This window comes from Pholcus phalangioides, unplaced genomic scaffold, assembly GCF_987345545.1.
Source record: "Pholcus phalangioides strain wild (caught in Gottingen) unplaced genomic scaffold, Ppha-v1.0 ptg000011l_1, whole genome shotgun sequence".
NCBI lineage: Eukaryota > Metazoa > Arthropoda > Arachnida > Araneae > Pholcidae > Pholcus > Pholcus phalangioides.
Window position 1 is genome coordinate 43,107,653 of NW_028301604.1, and position 17,944 is coordinate 43,125,596.

Genomic DNA, 17,944 nt, shown 5'->3' on the forward strand with positions numbered 1-17,944 from the left:
AAATTTTTACGATAATAATGACAGATAAAACTTGGATTATATCTTCGGTGTCATCAAAGTTGAAGTGATTCATCGTTATATCCTCAAAAACTGCTGTAGTATACGTGTATGTTGACATCGGCGATCGAAGCCACGACGAAGTGCTAGCATGTTCATTACTGAGGTAAGAATTATTTTATTGCTATCGAACTATATAAGAAAAGTGTTTAGAGATATTATTTTTTTGCTCGGTAAATGTGCGTTATTTAAAAATATAAATGGACATGATGTCACTCAATCAATAGGGCAGTGGATCCCACTTGGTAATGCTGAAAAATATCAAATAGCCCATGTATATTTTGGGTTGTATTGAAAATATTTACATGCCGAATGAAACATGAATCTTCAATTACGATAATATCAGATTGAAATTTTACATTCTATGTTTTTTGCTACATTAATTTTTTTTAATGAAAAATTATGTCTAAATAAATTGAGCATGTGTGTAAATAAATAATTTGAATATTGTTGGCACAATAAAACTTGTGCTTGGAGATGACTATGCTATAAATAATCGCTTATAAATAAATAAATTGAAAATTTGTGTTTTAGATCAACCTCCCGTCAATGCACAAAGTAACTAATAAGCTACAATTCATTGATAATAAATTATACCACCTAAATGACAAAAATTTTAATTATTTTTTTGTGATGAGTAATGGTGAAATTGAAATAAAGCATGGTAAAAATTGGCAGTAATGTTAAATATTAAATTTTGTAAAACTCATTCACTAAATTTAGTGTAAAGGATTAAACTTTAGATTTGATATTTTGAACTGTTCAAATGAACAATATTGTAATACTTAGTGAAAGTTAAATTTTCAGAAAAAATCATGTGCTACTACTTTAGAAATTGCACTCTGTAACTCGCTCTGAGATGAAGAATATTTAATAAGGAATCATTATATTGCTTTGTTGATATAAAAAATGAAATTCGTACAATGGGACTGAAAAACAAAGTTTTAATTTCAGGCACAGTTTTATGTGTTGAGGTATATACATTATAATGAAAGGAAGCAGATTAGTGTTTGAAACATATTACTACTTCAGTATTTGGGGCCTTGCTGTGTGTGTTCAAATTTAATTTTTTGCCAAAAATTATTTTTGATTGTGTGTATGGGTAAAGACAGAAAAAAATTTCCATGTCGAATACTTAAGAACTTTAAAATATAACATTTTGAGATGTTATGGAACTGAAACTTTTAACATTTAAACTTTTAACAAGGATTTATTTTTTAACGATGTTGTTAGTAAACAGCTGATATATATATATATATATATTGTATATACATTTGTGAGACTTTTCTAACTCTAGAAAAATTTTGTTTTCCAGGAACTTGGCTGTAGGTAGCTACGAAGTTATGTGAAGGTTTTCAAGGTTACCAAACAATTTTACCAGAGCAAACAAAGGTAATTTTAATTCTTTGTATTTGACTTTGAGCAACAGTTTCCATTATTATTTTCATGTAAAATAAAATATTTCCATGCATGATTTAATGACATAAATTTTAACATTATGTTGCATAATTTTCACTGATTTCATTTGTATCAACAACCCTAGTGGAACAAATACAGTCAAACCCCGATTTAACGCCACCATCCCACCCAAAGAATTTTGGCGTTATATCAGATCGCAGACATAATGGCGTTTCGGAGAGACTGTATTACATAAATTCACATGTTTATTAAGAAATGTATTTCAGTGTCTCATTTATGTTGCATGATGAATACAAAATTCATAAAAATTGTAAACTGTAAAATCACTTGAATATTTCTCAATATAAAATTTAACAGAAACATACTACCCTCTGAAATTATTGTAATTTCAGCAACACGTTTTATATGTGCAAAAACAAAATAAGCAGGTAGGGGGGAAAGGTGGCATTGTTTTTAGTCCATACCATATTGGTTTTTCTCGAGAAATATCTTGCTATGAGTAATTTTCTTTATAATCATAATTTTTTCAGATACTATTGAAAGAACAACTCTGTTTGACATAATTGAATTGAGCAAATTAAGATATATGATTTCTTAATGGCTACTTGTACCGCTCAAAATTTGACCAGTGCAAGTAAAAACATGTACTGTTGAAAAACTTGTCTTGGCTATACGTATAAATGAGAGGGGAGGACATTAAAAAAAACCTTTAGAAGCTTTGCTAACTGAAAAGCAATATTAATTCTTTGAAAATGTTATCATATTTACTGATTAGCAAATTTTGTGAATGGAAATATTAAAACAATTAATATAGTTGACGACAAATAATATTATACTTTTTAACTAGCGAGACCATACAACACTGCAAAATTTGTATGTTAATTTAAATAGGGGTTCTCCGATCTACAAGAGGTTGCTAAGGATGTGTTCTAGAGCGAAGCTGAAAGGAGTGAAAATATTAAGTAAGCTGCGTGCCAATAGGTTTTTTCACTTCATCTATCTGACCAAAATTTTAGGGTAGAAACATGGCTCGAAAATTGAAAAACATTTTTGGCGCCGGCCAAATTTCTTCGCAGCCAAGCATATTTTTAGGAGAAATAATCCAAAGTAAAAAAAAATTATATTAAACTTTTTCAGCACTTAGTGATGATCTTGACATATTGGAAGATGCAGACATAAACTCCAAATATTTTGTGATCTGCATAGAAAATTTTAGGTGTCAGTATGATTTTCTTTTTTGCAATGTTGGCTCCTAAGATTTGTGAAGCCCTAGGTAAATACATCTAGACATGAACAAGTGCATCTGTGTGCAATGCCAGGCCTCCCTTGTAAAACACAGTTGATGTATTTTGGATCCTACTGTGATAAAATGGTGGAGAGTCGACAAAGTGCTATTGTGCACGAATTATCTCTACTTATGCAACTAAAGACTGTTATAATTTGAAATAAAATATACAGTACATTTAAAGATTGATAAGCATAATAAAAGTGTTTTTTTCTTCCTCTTTCTAATTTCAGGTAAATCAACATTTGAAGATACAGATGAAAATTAATGAATCTCAAAAAATTATATTCTTGAAAGGTGCGATTTCTAAGAAAAGTACAACAAATAAATTGTGATTATGATAACTTTCTATGAATATATGTTTGAAATAAAATGTGTCTGTATGACAAATCATGTGTGCAAGTTGTTATTCAATTCATGTTTCTATTAATCAATTTCAATCAATCATTCATCTTCTAATCAACTCAAATGAAATATATTGTCAAAATGAAAGTTATCAGGTGAAGTTATTTGTTAGAAGCTAAATATGAAACAGATAAATTGATGAAAGATCTTTAATATAGAAGTATATATCTTTTAAATATTGAAGTATTCACTTGCATTAACAGGTAAGTGCTCATTCATAGAGAATCATGTTCTGATAATATTTTTTAATACTGAGGAGAAACCCATAGTTTAAAATACAGAACTACAATACGCAGCAAGGCAGTTAATTCTTTTGATTATAAAATTAAAAATAATTATCTTGTAAAATTATCAATAGTTTATTATTTTAGTTGCTCCAGAAAGAATTTGCAATTCGTTGTTTCAATGAATTTAAAAGGAATAAAAATGGATAAAAAATCATTTAACAAATTGGTCTTTAAAAAAAAGTGACACTCAATATTAAAAATAGTATTCAGCTGGGGCCTCAAGTAGGGCTCCCGAGGTGAATAGGGGGCCCAAAAATTCTATAATTATTTTGCATAATAACCCTTTCAAGAAGAAGCCCCCCCCCCCCCCCAAAAAAAAGGGAAAGTCTGCCCCGAAAAGGCACATTACGGCCATAGGCTCAACTAGTGCCGGTAACCTTAATTTAAAATCTTACGTTTTGTTGTAAGAATTTTTTTTTTTCAAATTTTGATTTCATCAGTATGCGACCCACTTATATGCAGCTGGGGTCCCATATACTCGCTTCTTCAATCATCTAAAAGTGGGGTCCATGAGCTCGGACAAGAAAAATACTTTGACTATTATTATATACTGAATCTTATTCTAAAAAGAAGTCGCAAGATGAAAAATGCAACGTCCTCAAACGTTTACAAAATAATTAAACTAGCCAGCGATATTAGAGCAGAAAAAAATTGCAAAACATGGGTGACAAAAAAATGTATGGTGAGAAATTCACCGAGGTGTGCTAGCGAACGAAATGCATCTTAACTTACGCGCACTTGTAAAGCCTGTTTCTCTACTGGCTCCGCTTACGCATTCAACGTATAAGATTTGCATTTTTGTCTAGAAGCAGTGGTTTTACATTCAGTTCAGTTCTTTTCATGAAATTCGATAAAATATGCAAATTCTCTTAATTTATTTCACCAATGTATGTATGCACATCAGAGTGGGTTGAAAAAAATTAAGTTTTTGTTTCAAATTGCTATATTGTGGAAAAGTTGCCTCCTTTAATCGTTTAAAAGTCACTTATTGTTTTGAAATTTGAGGTCCTTCTGCATGCCTATACATAGATCAACTTTGAAATTTAAAGAAAAAAATTTTTTCTTGGTTTTTCACGATGTTCCATAATGGAACATTAGCACTTGGGGAGAGGTGAAAGCGGAAAGTGGTATCGCCTATATTCGATTATGTATTTCTGGAGTACAAAAATCGCACAAAATTTTCTATTTTCTACTACAAATTAAAATTCGCATCACATACTGGTTTTTTTAACATAAAAATGTGAGTGCAGAAAATTCAAATTTTTTTCTAATGTTCGTGTGATAAAAGAAGGAAAACATATATATATTTTATGGAGTCGTCTGCCACATTGGTAGCATTTGTGGTGTGTTTTGTTTTGTCAAACCGCACACCAGCCTTTTGTTTCACAGACACTATATAAAGGCCATCAGATGACCTGACATCTTTTTTCAGTTGACAACGTGGGCCTGGATAAATAATTAACTTCTCCTTCGTTCGTAGAAGGTCTATTGTCACTTCTATTCGGAATTCCAAATGCGAAATACGATCCACTTCTCGCAACTCTGAATGAATTATCCAACATGCTATAATGGTCATATGGAATCCAGAGCTGAGGTTTTGATTGGATTTTAGAAAGAATTTTCTTATCCCATGTATTAATTTTTTTCCCCAACTGTTTTGCCTTTTCTTGAAACTTGAGCATTGCACTTGCGTTTTGCTCCTTTTTTCTGCCCTACATCTTTTGAAGAACACATTTCAGGAGTTATGTAACACCTCATCCTCGTTGTTGCAAAATTACCTAGCATTTCACATGCAATAGTTTGAACCATTGATACTACTGTAGATCATTTTCAACAATATCATCTTCATCCATGATGTTCCCATTTTCATTAGTACATAATTGGCATATCACTAGAATCACAGCACTTTCGGTATACCTAGAACCGTGGACTGGGTCAAACTCACCCAAACTGCGAAGAAACATTGTTTCAAAGCCAAAACAGGAATTTCTCTTGGGTTCCTGGGTTTTGCTCCCTTCTGTTATTCAATGTTGTTTAATTGTGTATTCATAACGAGAAACTATTTGTTTAGGAATAGGAAATGGGCTTCAAAATTAGCTAAAAATGATGTAATTCAGTAAACATAAGATTTAGTATACATTATTTACATTACTCAGTACAAACACTTTTTCAGTAATCCCATAATATGACAAAGATGTAAAATAAGCGTGTCAAATTAAGTATGAGAAAGTCTATAATATGATTCTCTCAAATAAGTATTGATTTCTTACTGATAAGTGAAATTTATTATGAGCAGTTTGTAGCAAATTTTTTTTCATTATTCTTGCACATTCGCCCCATGTTGATGTTGCACAACCGATGTAAAAAATTGAGTTTTGTTTTCACATGTGGTATCAGATGTTACCTGACATCAGACCCTATTTATTTATTCATTTCTGATGGCTCATGAACATGATCAAGAGTGCATGAACGTTTCCTCTTGCGCAAGGGCAACACGTATGATAAACGCAGCTCTTCAATAAGATTCTAGAGAAATTGCGTTCAAAAAATAGTTCTGGACTTCTGTACTGTTCTATAAAAAATACGGAAATTTTTTATAGTGAGATCTAGGATGCTGTAGGGAACGTGGACAGGCCACCCCCGTGATTCTATCTTCACTGAATATTTTCTGACCATTTGATCGACTACAACTACGGCAAACTTTGTTGAATTGTAGTGCGGAATAGTTTCTGGAAGCTTTTTGGGGCTTCCACTGCCGATATTGACTGTCAGATAAAGGGTGCTGCGTAATAAAATGTTTTTATCTTTTTTTACTTGATAAATTTTCATTGTGGCATAATTTTTTTCCCGATGTGATGTTTCATGCAAATGTAGTTTCATTATCTTCATTTCCGTCAGATAACATTACTCTTCAATTTAGTCTGACCCTCTCTATGTAGCTCGTATTTTTTGGCTTTTAGCATTTGAGTCAGCTTCAGTGTAGTGAAAAAAGGTGTCCGTTGCGGCATTTCTTAGCTTGCTCTCAAACTTCTTGATCAGCTGCAACTATGTGTTCTGAAAGAGAGAGATTTGTTGTACGCTGATCTTTCTCAAGGTTTGGAAATCCACTCAAAACACATTCGGTGCAAGCCAGAATTCTATTCTTTTTCTGTGACATCGTTTGCCTATACAATATTCAGCTACATGTTTTTTCTAGAGGTAAGCTTTTACTGTCCCAAAACCTTTCTTGGTCCCATCAGAATAGCAGGTATTCAAGTTTACAACGCAAAAGAGTACTTAGCTCCACTTGCTGTTCCTTCATTAAAAAAAGATAATCTCCTCAGAAAATAAATTGGCATTGACCTTGAAAGACCTTTATTCTTCACTATCTTCATTTAGAAATACTTTTTAGAAAGGGTAACCACTTCCAAGAAAATTATACACTCCTTTTTCCTATAGAATAGTATGTTGGGTTAAAATGACCCAAACCGCGGTTATGGGTATAAGTGCTTATAGCTCTGAAACACGAGATGTGAAGAGAATAAGATTTTCGTGAAATAATAATCATATGATATTATGAAAATTCCCGAATTTTTTTTTATCCTCTGCACTTAAGTTTTTGAGATAAATTAAAACAAAGTTTGATTTGGGTCAAATTGACCCACTCCGCGGTTCTAGTGTTAACAATCTCTATGCATCCTCTAATTTAGAATAGAATCTGAAAGAGTTTCTAAATATCATACAGCTTCTTCTAATGTAAGATACCTTTTTGATAGGTCATACTTAGCTGAACACAAGACTATCTAGGATTTTCGAATTCGGTGAAATTTTTGATTTTTAATTTTTGTTGTATAAATTGTAAAAATTTTAATCTTAAAGAAATTCATTTGAAGGTAAGTCATTTCTTTCTGTTTTTCTCTGTCCCCAATGTGAATCTTGAATAAGAATTAAACAAAACCTATCAAATTTATCTGCTTATAATCTGCAGACGCAAACTTCACTAGTTTGAGAAAAAAGGCACCATATATGGTCCGCAGCGGTATATAACCCACATGACAAAATTTCATTTATCAATACAAAATCTCACCTGGGAAGGGGGTTGGACAATGTTTTGTGGAGAAAATGTCAATTTTTGTACTGGCATCTACCCCATCTATAAATATTTGAAGAATATATGTTTTTGTATATAAATTTATAATGTAATTATAACTAATCAAACCTCTCTCAGGAAAAAAAAGCTGTAGATAAGATGTGGTGGTTTATCCACACTCTAAAGCCCCTTCAAAGTTAAAACTCTTCATGCAGCTTTGATCTACACTAAGAAATTCATTTCCAACGTTTGTTTTTATATTTATATATTTCAACATTATTTTTTTAAACGTATAATTCGACGATTATATACACCAGAATAGGGTAGGTTAATTGGGATTTCCATTGGAAATAAGGAAATAAAGTAGTACCTCACATATCCAAAACAAAGACAGGAGTGAGTGGCGGCAAATCCATTTTGAATACGAGAAATTTCAGATATATGTATCTTCATATATTTGAAATAAAGTTTCTTGAAACTGATAAAATATAGAATTAAATTATGTTATGGTAAATGTGTTGAATTGGTGAAGCATATCGGTAATGCATAATCACCAATCATCTTGGTAAGTTTGAAAAATTTTGCAATCACTTTTACCAGTGATTATATATAATCCTTTTAGACCCTGTATCCACACACGTGCAAGTTGCTTCTTTTCACTTTACATATTCTTCTTTTAACCTCAGGGATGTTCAGCCCAAACTTCAAGAATCATGCATTATCGTTGAAATTAAAGCTGAAGTCGCTGAGGTTAAAAAAAATCTACAGAGAGAAAAACAACCCCTTTCCCATGGCTGCAGCATGCTTTCTTGGCACAGACTTTTTAGGAGTCTCCTTGAAGTGGAGAAAAAGGAGTTATAGGTGCACTCCATTCGGCTTGGTGCAGCCGAAGACGTTGCCTCAGAATAGTTACAGGCCAGTGCCATTTTAATGCATAGGCCCACACAGGCATGGCCTGGGGCCTCAGAAAATATGTAGTACTTCAATTTTTCTGAAATTTGCCAGGAAAATCCCTTGGCCTGGGGGCCTATGATGTGCTTGAAACAGCCCTGTTACAGGCCTGCCCCTTCCGTTTCTCAGTACTGGGTCTGAAAGGGATAATTTCAAATGATGTTCCTAAGTTTTATAAATATGAAAAAAATCACATGGAGAAATATTGCTTTAATTTAACTACTTTTATTATCAGTTTAGCCTGTGACGCATGCATTACACATATTTTACCATAAAATTCAATCAAAATAAGTGTGAAGAAGATAGATCCTTTATATGTGTGATGCATATCCTGCATAAATGTGTCACATTCTTTTATTTTTTTTACTTTTTTTTTATATCTCTTAATTAAATCAAACAAGTGTTTTTATGCTTGTTTACAAATTAAATAGTAGTAATCCCATTCTAGGAAGAGAGCATTTCTGACTTCATCTGTTTATATTATATCCAACCCAGAGGGGAGAAAGATGCAGGGGCGATGGGGATGATCACCTCACCAAGAGCCTGATAACATGGGAGAATGAATCTGCACTGTATTTTACAAGATAGTAATGACTAGCAAAAACCGCCTCCTCTGACACATCACTAAATCTGTGCCTGTGGGAGCTGACTACTGCCTTTATACAGGGCACTACTAGGTCTAAGACCTGCAATGTTCAAGGGAGTAATATTTTGTTACACCAGTTACCCATCATAGTGCTGGGGGCTGCCTATAGGCCTATCATCAAACGATAACTTCCTGTGTGCCAACTAGTGTAGTGTCGAGCTTACAAACTTTTCTCCTTATATCATTACTTTTGTGGGTCTTTCAGTCTCAAAGAGATACAATGAAATGTGCTTAGCAGTAAAAGGAAATGAAACAAATGACGATTTTTTTGATTCTGCATAACAAATGTTTATGTTAAAAGGGGAGATAATTAATAACTGTTTTAACTATGGAAACAATTTGATTTCTAAAATTCTTATTGATTGTATGATCTGCAACAACTTACTGATTCAGCTGTTGAAAAAAAAATTCTATCAGTTGATATAATGTAGTTTTCTTACCTTTAATGCAGTTTGCATAACAACAGCAGTAGCATAACTTAGCCCTTTAGAACCTAACTGAAGCATTGCACTGTATCCTTGCTCTCGTGCTTTGGTAACATATTCATCAATTTCCTATAAACATTGGAACATATTGCATGATGTCAATTTATATTGTTCATATGTGTATAAAATACAGTGGAACCTTTCATAACCAGCATTTATTTTCAGAATCCTGTAGAACTTGAAGGGTTTCAATGAATTTCATCAAAAAACATTCCTCATTAGGTGACATATTTTTGGTCTCATGAGCATTGGACAGAAGTTGAAAACAAGCATGAACTAACAAACAACACCACTTCCCCTCCTTATGCTAATCTTTCCCTTCTCTTCTCGTTTTTGAATTTGAAAAACTCAGCAAACAACGCACATGGAAGTTTTTTTTCGGTCTCAGGAAGGACAGGGCAAACACTTTCTAATTTGGAAGTTAGAGGACAAAGACATCATATAAAAATTTAGATTTTTTTATTTTATGACACTGTATTTTCACTCTCAAAACTGGTACCGAGTGATTTCTGAACACATTTTGTTTAAATCAGAACCATAGCTCTATGACAAACGGTTGATCCCCAAAGCATAATGTTTACTACTGTTCTGCGACGAGCCCTCGGCTGACTGGAAATGTTCTGCGGTAAAAATCCCTATACATCTAATAGTGTTTTTTGCACTTTTTCTTAAAATTCTTCTTAATTGTTCTGCAGTAGCGGTAATTGTTTTACAACGTACGTCGCAGATTTCGGCACATTCTGCTTCGGGGCGGTTGATGAAACAAAGGCTGCATTATGACTTACATATACAGGGTACATAGGTAACAGGGTGTATGACATCTTAAAGGCAAACTGTTGATCCTAGAGGCATACATCCAATTAGAAAATTATCCAACTAATGTATAGTACTCAGATATGTCATTTACGTTAATTTACGTCATTACATGTAAGAGGTTATATAGTTATCAAAATAAAATTAACCTTTTATATAGTTCCAGTGTGCCCAAAAATGCAATAAGAAAGTTGTTGCCCTGTCTCTTCTGATGCCAACTAGAAAAATTCCCCATTTCTAAGTGCAACATTCAATGAAATGCCAGAAAACTGTTTTACCTACATTTAACGCTGGGTGTTTTTTTTTTTTTTTTTTTCACAACTTTCCTCCATTTTTGAATTCAAATATCTCAGTGAATACTACACTTGGAAACGTGGGATTTTGCTAATTGGCATCAGAAGAGACTGGGCAAAACTTTCTAATTAGGTTTTTGGGCACACAGAAACTGTATAATACGTTTTTTTCTATATTTTGATAACTACACAACTCCTTGCAACATGAATGACATATCTGATTACTACACATTATTTGAATACTTTTCCTAATTGGAAGTATGCCTCTAGGATGAATGGTTTGTTTGCAAAATGTCAAGCGCCCTGTTATCTATATGCACCCTGTGTATGTATATGTTATATATATATAACAACATTAGACATATATGGATCTCATTAGTTTTTCCATTATATACATAGACTAGCCATAACCTGTGGCTTTGCATGGATTTGGTCATCTAAAAAATTGTTCTGCAATGATTTCCCCTGTATAACATTGTATATTGCATCATATTACACCCCCGTTAAGGGTTAAATTATCAGAAATCTCGTCATAGCGATTCTCTGCTTTATAAAATATAATTCTCACCAAATTTCATATTTATATCTTCTGCTGTTTAGGCTCGGCAATGATTGCACCATATAACCTCTGAAACCCCCCCCCCCTCCCACATATAACCCACATTAGAGAGAGATGTTGAATTTCAAAATATCCCTTTTGTGTGTGTGTGTGTCTACATTGCAAACTAAAACTACTGACCATATTTCGTAATTATAGCTGCAGTGGTTTCGGCTCAGCATGATTTGTTCCCTATGCAACCTTTGCACCATCTTATGACCCCACCTTAGGGTTAAAATTTCAAAAACCCCTTCTTACTGAGTCCTTACATGATAAAACTAAAATATCAACTAAATTCCATACGTATAGTTTCAACCGTTTCAGCTTTACAATATTTCTCTATAAAATCTTGGATTCCTCTTTTGACCCCCTTAGAGGTTGAATTTCAAAAATCCTCTCCTCAGTTTTTACATCATGAAATAAAACTACTGAAAAAAATTTCATAATTATAGCTCCAGTAGTTTCGGCTCAACATGATTTAGCTATATAATCTTTGAACCCTCTTATGACTCCCCTCATTATACAGGGTGGTAACTATCGACCGCCCAATAATTACACACGTGATTCCTTGTGAAAAACTAATATTGAGTAATGTTTTACGTTTTTTGATCTGACCCATAATTAATGAGTTATAACGCTTTAAAAATTGATGACGACACTTAAAAATCCGGCCAAATTCACCAAATATATAATTTGGCGTTTTAGACAATGCTAAAAATGTATTAACCCTGCTATACAGAAAACGAAATAGATATAAATACCATTTTTTTTCCATTGCACTTTTCAGGGAAGAAAAAACTTTTTTTACAAGTCAGAACAGGTTGTTTGCATCTCACAAAGCTAGCTTCACAGAGGTTATAGATAAGCGTTGGTCATTTTGTTTTATTCTCCAGAAAGTACTGCATCTAATTATTTATTGTTATTATTTCTAATTTTATGGCATTCAGCATACAAGAATATTGTGACATGCACCTTATTAGGTGAGTGCCACGGATCAGCCTCGCAAGCAGCAAGGTTATACAATCAACGGTATCCCATGCGAAAGCACCTAGACCATAAAGTTATTTTGCGACTGGATCGCAGATTGCGCGAGTCAGGGTGTGTATTACCACAACCAAACGTAGACGCTGGGCTAGTATCATCCATAAGAACACCGGCTTTTGAAGATAACGTGTTGTCGTTGGTTGAATCGGATCCAACGACCAACAGTCGAGCGATAGCACAAGAATTAAATTCAAGTCATGTAACGGTCTTAAACGTTTTGCATGATGAGTTTTTGCATCCGTATCATTACACACGGGTTTAAGCACTTTCATCAGAAGATTATTCGTGAAGGAAAGAATTCTGCCAATGGCTGCTTCAACAGCATTCCAATGACAGCACTTTCCTAAATAGGATTCTATAGACTGACGAAGCAACATTTACTCGTGAAGGTGTCTTTAACAGCCATATCTGGAATTTTTCAAAAATCCCTATGCAACACGTCCAAATGCTCATCAGGTTTGTTGGGAATTAATGTTTGGTGCGGCATTATAAACAATCTTCTGGGACCATATCTGCTTCCACGTCTGATTGCTGAAAACTACCTCGTTTTCTTGAGAGATTGCCTCCCAGACCTTCCCTTGCCACTGTGGTGGTTGAGTGATCATAGTGACGGACTCGCATCATGAGGTCCCAGGTTCAAACCCCACCATCGCCAAAGTGGTGGTCGGCTGTAGTTAGTTTTCTGTGGTTCCCAACTTCAAGGTGCGAATGCGAGCCGATCTCCCGTTAATAAGTCTCACAAAAGATAGCAACAGACCTAATACGGTACAAATATTCAATCATTACACTTCACTCACAATTTGAAGTATAGATGACAGCATTGAAACGTCAGAAACAACGCTAGATACTCAATCAGTTTGTCAGTGTGTCACACTCACATTCCCGGCAGAACTCACTCGGCACTAAATTGGCCATAGCAATAGATCAAAGTTTTGTTCGGTTTAAGAGAAAGAAACTTCCTCTTACCAAACTGACCTTAAAAAATTTTGAGAGTGATGAAATTATTCTTCAAAGTTGTTTTTTCGAATAATACTGGCTCTAATAACTACCATAAAACTAAACGTTTGGAAATTAAACGTTGTGATTAAAATATCAAAATTTTAGGCTTGAAAATAAAATATTTTAATGTTTCCAAGGGAATTTTAATGGTTTTAGGGTATATTAGGGCGGCTGATTTCAAAACTGCTGATGATTTCGGTACAGTATCAATATTTCAATGTAGTCTGCAGCCACTAATTTTTACGTAGAAATTTTTCTTTCCAATTTTTATTCACTTTCCTATTTTATTCAACACATTATCACATTTATATCATTACCAGACATCAGTGATCTTTATGTATTGATATTAAATTTAGTGGGCGCGGTAGCCCAGGTCGATAAGATACTCGCCTAAAAGTGCCAAAGGATGTTTGATAAGATACTCACCTGAAGTACCAAAGTATGTTTACAGGTGTCACGAGTTCGTCCTTGTCAGAAACTTTCCTGACGCAGGGGTACAACAGAAACAGTGACATGACCACAGAAAAAGATTGCTACCACAGGGAGTCCCACATCGAGGGATTAGCACACCAACCTCTCAGTGAGTATAAAAAAAGGCTGTCATTCAGAATCGGCAATAAATTGCCCGGTCTAATTAGCCCTCGTGTGCAGAAAATGACCATGGTGCGACAAAAATGATCAAATGATGATTAAGTTTATAAATGATTCACACACGCACACATATAGTACAGTTCCAATGTAATTTGCATGCTGGCTTATGGCCTGAGCGGATCGAGAGCTAGCTGTTGGGAGAGGGGGATTTAAAAATAAGATTTTTTATGATATAAAAAATAAAAATAAATAAAATGAGCTGGCCACTGTGAATAGGGTGACCATACCTCCTTTATTCTGTGTCGTATTTTCCGGAATAGTCTCGTTATTTCTGTTTTTTTCTCTGTCTCAATTTTTTTTTTTTAAATATAGTGGTTTTTGCTATTTTTTAGTCAACGTTTTCTTGAATTTGTTATTTAATCAAAAACGTTGATACAGACAATTTTTAATGGATTGATTGAATGCAATATTATCATATCGAACTCCCGAAAATTTAATGAATTATCACATTTTGCTGCGTCCCCCCCCCCTCCCAATAGATATGCATTTTGCTCACGGTATTACCATCAAAATTCAACTTTCATTCACTCAAAAACTAGAGTCGATCTGATAAAACCAATATCAGATTCAGAATTAGTGCTCTAAAAACACCCTAAAATCACTGAAATATCCTTGAGAAAAAACCAAAAATTATTTCGAATACATCAATTCGTAACGTAATAAGTTTGATGAAAATTTTATGATTGAATCGTTATTATTTTACTGTTTCCACTAAGTCACACCTTCGTCAAGTTACCATTTTTACATCCCTCGTTGAAGCTTTTTACAAGTAACAGTTTCGATGAAAGTTCAAAAAACCAAAAAAAAATAAAAAATACTGCAGTTTTATTGATCAACATTGTAATCTGCCGCTGTGGTGGTCGAGTGGTTATAGTGCCGGACTCGTGATGCGAGGATCCGGGTTCGAACCCCACAGTGGTGGTCGGCTGAGGTTGGTTTTCTGTGGTTCCCAACTTCAAGGCGCAAATGCGAGCCGATCTCCCTGTTAAAAAGTCTCGCCCCAGAGAGCAACAGTCCTACAACGGTAAATCATTCAACCATAACACTTCACTCATAGTTAGTAAAACTGGGGGCAGATGACAGCACTACACATAACAAGCATTACACAGAAACAAACTATACGTCAGGTTGCACTACACGTACACGCACATTCCCGCATTTACCGATTCGTTGGGGGGGTTCCGCGGGGGGGGGGGGGGGGTGCACGTGTGGTGTAGCAGTAGTAGGTAGGGGCTCGGGGATCCATGATGTTCTTTCGTCAGCCACCTCGTTGGGCAATTTGCCTGTTGTGGCGTTGTATTTGTATTGTATTGTATTGTATTAAAACAACAACATAAAATAATGATCGCGCAGTAAACACGTACACACTGTATGCACCTTCCCTCAGAAAATTATACTTAATACAGAAGTTAAAAAAATTTCACCTTTTGGCAAAAAAAAATTTCAAACACATCTCATTTGGCTAACATGGTACAAATCTTGCGATAAATTCGCCAACATAGAAGACGAAGAGATATAGATGGCTTTCTATCTATATAAGCCATCTATATCTCTCTAAACTGTCCCACCCGGGGGGGCCATTTCCTGAAGTTAAGAGAGGCTACTAATGCCTCTACTTCAACGCCTCACGACACAGTGCGTGAAATTAGGAAGGCAGATTCATGTGTCTCCAGTGGTGTAGATGGTAGCATGCTTGCCCGGTATGCAAGAGGGCCTGGATTCGAGTCCCGGCGGAGACGTGATGACTTTTCTTTCCGAGCTCACCTCAGCATAATATCCGGAAAATAACAATTTCCTTGATAGAAGACGAAGCTAACATGTAAGTGATACGTAATAGCAAGGTTATAGTATCACACGACATGGAGAGAAAAAGTGCCAATCATGAAGGAAGAAGGCCGAACTTGGCTTCTAATGGGATGAATATTTCAGTCATTTTTAAGAAGTGACAACCCCCTGCTGGCAGAGAAATGCACTTTGGTTCGGTGTTTGGCATATAACAGACCATTAGAAAAATGACACCTCACAAAATTTTAAAAGCTTATAACTCATTTAATATTTGTACGATCGAAAAATGGAAAACACTTTTCTATATTAGTTTTTCATAAGGAATCACATATGTAATTATTGAGAGGTTGATAGTTCCCACCCTGTATGTATAGATAGATAGATAAAATAAGGAGGAAGAAAAAATTCTACTCAGCTGATGTGAAAAACTATCATGAAATTGACATGACATAAATTAAATGTTGGAAAATTACACTTAACAATTTGATAGCAAGTTATTTATGAGATATATAACTTATTTCCTTGTAATAAGTATAACACTAACATATTTTTGTAACATTTGCGGTTAATTCAAAACTGTGACCTTTTTTTTCATTTTTCTTCCTGTTGCCTATTTCCAAAATATTTGAATTTTGGCTGCGTATAGATCACCTATTACAGAATTGACTGTGTTGTGATGAGTCACGATTATACCATACTGTGTACACACCCTATAAGTAATATTTTTATAGAGAATTTGAAACTGCTGCCACAGAAGGCAGAAATTTGTGTCTGAAATTGAATTCACCACCAACCAATACAGATGAGCCACTTTGAGCAGTCCATCTCAGTTTGAATTTATCACATGCTTTCAATATGTAACAATAGGTGGGAACCCCTGTGGAATTTGCAGATTTAGGCCCCAGAGTTTGTTGGCTACCTGAAACCACCCGAGGTACCCACTTGCAATCTGGTTCAGGCCAGTTAGTTCGCTTAGTCGGGGAGCGGGGAGGGGGCGAGGTCTCCTGGCTGTCAGGTGAGAACAGGGCCAGAGGTCGGGCAAGCGATGTACCATATAAATTCTGATTTACACCCGTGTGAGAGATCCCAATAGCTCGTCATGTTACCTTCTCTTTCCCTGTAAAAAGGGGGGGGGGGTCCCACGACCTGTCAGTGGGAACCATGTTGAGTCATCGTCAAACTCAGAAACATTGAATTATTGTGTTGAGAAATTAATTATTATATATACTTGAGCAATATGAAGTATATTAGTGTTTTGCAACATGTTATATATTTGTGCAATATTTAATGTAAATGTTCTGCAAATGCGTTATATATACACACACAAATGTGCAATAATTTTACCCTCATGCCGTCGGTGGGTCCTGGGTAGGGCTGTCTTAAGAGCATCATGGGCCTCCGGGCCAAGTGGTTTTTCTGAGGCCCTAACTGATAACTTCTCGAAACATTCAACTACTTCTCGTTTTTCTGAGGTCCCTCTTCTCTTGAGGCAACCCGGGTGGGCCCATGCATTAAGACTGCACTGGTGCTGGGACCATCTCGCGGTCAATAATGTCATGAGCTTATACAATTTGCAATAGGCCTAAAAGTTGTGGATCCTGGACAGATCTCCAATTTCTTGTACTTGTGTTGTTGCCAGATTCTGAGATATATTTTGCGCAATATTATTTCTCTCTCTTATGCAAATATGTAAATCAGATACAAAGTACGGTACCGTACCTTCATCCTTGTGATTGGTTCTATCAAGAGGCATTATAGGAACGCTCTCATACAAATACAAATATACAAATACAACGCCACAACAGGCAAATTGCCCAACGAGGTGGCTGACTTAAGAACATCATGGATCCCAGAGCCATTTTTTTTGGAGGCCCTACCTACTACTGCTACACCACACCCCCCCCCCCGCCGCAGAACCCCCAACGAATTGGTACATGTGGGAATGTGCGTGTACGTGTAGTTAAACCTGACGTGAAGTTTTGTTGTTTCTCTGTAATGCTTGTTATGTGTAGTGCTGCCATCTGCCACCAGTTTTTCTAACTATGAGTGAAGTGTTATGATTGAATGATTTATCATTGTAGAACTGTTGCTCTCTGTGGCAAGACTTTTTAACGGGGAGATCAGCTCGCATTTGCGCCTTGAAGTTGGGAACCACAG

At 35.1% G+C, this 17,944-nt stretch overlaps 1 protein-coding gene across 4 annotated transcripts in view; it reads right to left on the reverse strand.

Moving 5' to 3' along the window:
* The window catches only part of LOC149080452 (receptor expression-enhancing protein 1-like), a 239,189-nt gene that overhangs the window by 60,960 nt on the left and 160,285 nt on the right, over positions 1 to 17,944 (reverse strand). For all 4 annotated transcript variants that reach the window (XR_016193584.1, XM_089239565.1, XM_089239567.1 and 1 more), the window contains one exon: positions 9,560 to 9,673. Coding sequence is in view for 3 of the 4 variants with exons in the window: in XM_089239565.1 (XP_089095691.1) it covers positions 9,560 to 9,673 (114 nt within the window). In the remaining variant the exon portion in view is untranslated. The remainder of the gene's footprint in view (positions 1 to 9,559; positions 9,674 to 17,944) is intronic.